Raw genomic sequence first — 4257 nt, 5'->3', positions numbered from 1 at the left:
TGAAGTACCCAAAGGATGTTGCAGAGTCCGTTCTCAAGTATTGTAGTCATGTAGTTGCCCCAGAGTAGATCTACAACCATCTTAGGTACTGGAGAGCACGGAGGGTTCATGTGAGCAGGGTCAAAATGCTTGAGGATATGTGCTAATCATGATGGGTGATGATACCTACTATGTCCACATCATGGTTCGATCAATGCAACAATTTTTCAATCATGCACTCAATCGTAAGCTATGACAAGACGAAGAACTAACTATCTTCTCGTTTGCAGACTCACCCGAGGTAGGGAGATCTCCTCAACAAGCCCATTTTAAACTATATATACTCAGAGATGATCTACGACGTGCGTGTTCCCCAAGCTCACATCTCTCCCACTGTGATCCACCGTGCTCCTAGCCACCTCATGGAGCATAAGGCACAAACCACTAGGTACCTTGCGATGAGCCCTGATTGCAAGATGTCATGGTTTACTTGCTTCATGATGAAGTATTTACCTTTGAAGAGTCTGAGTATTAGATTCTTGTTGTAGTGCTCGTTCTAGTGCTGCTGATGATGATGATGTATATTTGGGGAGTACCTAGATTTGATGAAAGTGATGCCAAGTCTTTATATATTTTGGTGGTAGCTAAGTATGACGAGGAGGTATGTACTAACCCCGTTGGTTGCTGAACTTTTGTTGCATCACGAGCAGTTGTTGTTCGCGGACTCGTGGTGCAACAATACAACCCACTGCTATAACTATGTTTATGTTGTTAATTATGTGCTTTATATTAGCCATGTCTGAAATGCTATTCTACCGAGCACCTTGTATGAAGTGTTGATCGCTTTTGCAAGCAGATTACAAAGCAGGCGTCTTAATCGTATGCAGAAATGGCTCGTAACCAAACACCGCCGATATGCAAAACGAAAAAAAAAAAAAGGCCCAACCAAACAACGGGGCATAGGTTTCTGTTGTGATGGTTGAAACAACCTGTTAGAAACCAATATAATTTCGTGTAACATAACTTTTAGGTCGGCATGACCTCGTAAAACTTCTACGAAGACAAACCAGCTGCAGCAAAAATCCACGAGCAACCAAACTCGCTTTTAGAGTAGATCGGTGCACTGTTTGCTGACCTTGTTCCGAGGTGGCCCTCTTGAGTCGCTAGTCAGTGCATGCACCATGCCAACATGGTTCACGTGCCGCGAGCAGCGCCTTGCCACCTCGCCCCAAATTAAGAAGGTGCGCCCAACCCACCTGACCTGCCTCTCGTACCTCTTGTATGTCGTTCTCCTATGTACGGCCACGCGGTGCTACCCCGTTTCTTAGCGAAGTCTCCGGCCACATCGGTTCACTGCACTCGCGACTTGCGAGTCGCTCTCGCAACAAATCACTCTCTTCCCCAGCTAGCTCCCGTGATCTTGCTCCCGATTCCTATACGGCCAGACCTCTCTATATAAAACCGCAAGCTCTGGTGAAAACCACCAAACCGATCGAGACCATAGCTACTACTACTACCATCCTACCACAAGCAAGCGCGTACGCGCTTCTTTCTTTGACCAGCCGCGCGCATGTCGTGGTCGGACACGGACGCGGCGCTCTTCGCGGCCGTGCTGGGGCAGGACGCCGCGCACCACCTGGCCACCACGCCGCCGCACCTCGACGCAGGGCCCGCGCCGTCCTCCTCGTCCTCGGCCGAGCTCCAGGCGCGCCTGCACGACCTCGTCGAGCGGGGGTCGGGAGCCTGGACCTACGGCATCTACTGGCAGGTGTCCGGCGCCCGTCCCGTGCTCGGCTGGGGCGACGGGCACTGCCGCGATGCCACCCCGCAAGACCACGACGACGATCAAGCCGGCGCGGCGGAGCGGAGCCTGGCCCGCAAGCGCGTCCTGCTGCGGCTGCACGCGCTGTACGGCGGCGGGGACGGGGACGAGGACTACGCGCTGCGGCTGGACCGCGTCACCGGCGCCGAGATGTACTTCCTCGCGTCCATGTACTTCTCCTTCGCCCACGGCGCCGGCGGGCCGGGCCGCGCGCTGGCCACCGGCCGCCACGCCTGGGCCGCCGTCGACCCCCGCCTGCCCGCGCCCGGCTGGCACGTCCGCGCTTCCCTCGCCCAGTCCGCCGGCCTGCGCACCGTCGTCTTCCTCCCGTGCGAGGGCGGCGTCCTCGAGCTCGGCTCCGTCGCGGCCATCCGCGAGAGCCCCGAGGTCCTGCGCGCCATCCAATCCGCCTTTCACTCCGAGCCCGCCTCGCCGGACGTCCACGCGAGGATCTTCGGGAAGGACCTCCAAATGCCGCCCGTACTAACCGCGGGAAGCGAGGCCGCCTGGGCGCTGCGGCTCGGCGTGACGCAGCCGGCCAAGAAGCAGGTGGCCGTCAAAGCGAAACCTGCGGAGCCTCCCAAGCCGGCCGTCGGGCAGAAGAAGCAGGCGGGCGGGGACGAGCGTCGGCTTCCGCGGAAGCGGGGGCGCAAGCCGGCGAACGGGCGGGAGGAGCCGCTGAACCACGTGGAGGCGGAGCGGCAGCGGCGGGAGAAGCTGAACCAGCGCTTCTACGCGCTGCGCGCGGTGGTTCCCCGGATCACCAAGATGGACAAGGCGTCCCTGCTCAGCGACGCCATCGCGTACATCCAGGAGCTGGAGGCCCGTCTCCAGCTCAGGGGCGGCACGCCGGAGCGGCCGGCCGTGGAGGTGCAGCAGGCAATGCAGCGGGACGACGAGGTGGTGCTGCGCGTGACCACGCCCCTGGACTCGCACCCGATCTCCGGGGCCTTCAGCGCCGTCGCCGGCTGCTCCCCGCAGCTGAGCGTCGTGGCGTCGGACATGGCGGTGGCGGACGGCGCCGTCACGCACACGCTCGTGGTCCGGTCGGCGGGGCCCGGGCGGCTCGCTGCCGAGACCGTGCTCGCGGCGATGTCGCGTGGGATGATGATGAGCACCACCCCGTCCCCGTGACTGTGCAGTAGGACGAACAACTGTCAACCGTTAGCGTTTAGGTTAGCCTGCTCCTCGTGACTGCATGCCACGTGGTACGCAGGAAAAGGGTAAAGTGAAACTCGTTTCCTCATTTGGTACTGTACCTGTTGTTGTTTCCAGATAGGGAACTCGTCACCGTAAATCAAAGGAATCTACTATGGTTGAAAAACCATCTGTTTTGACCGTGGAGGAGAGGGCAAAAAACATAGGTGGCTCGGGCTGCGACCTTTGCGGGCGCCACCCTGCCCTCCCACCTCTAGCCCCCTATGTCCATCATCATATCAAGGTGTTAGAGTGTAATGATCAACTCTCTCTCTCTTACTTCGAATTTTTTGTTTAATTGGCTAGTGCAGCAATCTTTTATGGTATCAGAGCTGTCTCAAGTTCAAGATTCTGCTCACACAGTTTTAAAAACAAACAAAAAAAGATTTTGCGGCCTACACCAAACCCACGGTAAGGACTAAAATAGCCTAAACGTGAGGGGGAATGTTAAGAATTGATGTGTGAATTGGTTAGGTGTATACAACTTGAAATCGGGGGTTGAGGGTTCAATACCCAAGAAAAGCAATAAAAAAAATATTGCGTCCTGCCCCCGTTCCTGTTGCGCACGTCAAGACTCCAAAAAAAATGAGCATAGACATGAGGGGGAGTACTCCAGGCGACAAAGGTGCCCCTGGCCAATGGAACTCACACGGTGATATGATGATTGATAATGTCAGTTCGTGCCACTCCCATCTGATGGTGCTCTTGGTGGGTGGTCGTTGACGCCTCCCCCTCCCCCTGCTCCGACGATGTGGTACAACTTGTCTCTCAACGGTGGTTTCGCAATTGTTGGGTTCATCTACTCGGTTCAGCTGGGCTTTGGGAACGATAGTCGGACCATGGTGAAATCCTCATTTTTTGATGATGACGTCGACACCCGTGAGTACCGCCTTCCTCCTTGGAGTCGTCGACATGGCCCTAATTGTTCTTCCCCGCCTCGAGCATGAAGGAAAACCCAAGATTTAACTGGTTGGATCGGGCGGCGGCACCTCAATGTCGCTCCCAGCTGCCTTGGCTGCTCGTGGAGTCCCGAAATTGGCAGATGGAGTCAGCATTGGCATGGGCCTCCGGGGTGCAACATACACAGTGGTTGGTGCTTCTTTGTCGACGCCTTCATGTCGGGCATACTATAGCAGTTTTCCAGCCTTGGGTTTTCTTGGAAGGAGTCGTGGAACATTGTCAACGCCCGCATATTTTCCTGGAAGAAGCCATATGGAATTCCTGCCCACAAGCTAGGCGCGTCAAGTCACGCGTGCGTT

At 56.4% G+C, this 4257-nt stretch overlaps 1 protein-coding gene across 1 annotated transcript; it reads left to right on the top strand.

Annotated features, from left to right (window-relative positions):
• The first annotated feature begins 1500 nt into the window (after window positions 1-1500).
• Window positions 1501-2938, top strand: LOC124658859 (transcription factor MTB2-like). Its single transcript, XM_047196858.1, has one exon. The coding sequence runs from the start codon at window positions 1550-1552 to the stop codon at window positions 2933-2935; it is 1386 nt and encodes a 461-aa protein (XP_047052814.1). The 5' UTR covers window positions 1501-1549; the 3' UTR covers window positions 2936-2938.
• Window positions 2939-4257: the final 1319 nt, after the last annotated feature.

The sequence above is a fragment of the Lolium rigidum genome, chromosome 6 (genome assembly GCF_022539505.1).
Source record: "Lolium rigidum isolate FL_2022 chromosome 6, APGP_CSIRO_Lrig_0.1, whole genome shotgun sequence".
Classification (NCBI taxonomy): Eukaryota; Viridiplantae; Streptophyta; class Magnoliopsida; order Poales; family Poaceae; genus Lolium; species Lolium rigidum.
The sequence above is the reverse complement of the archived record's forward strand: the minus strand, read 5'-3'. Positions and strand labels throughout refer to the sequence as shown.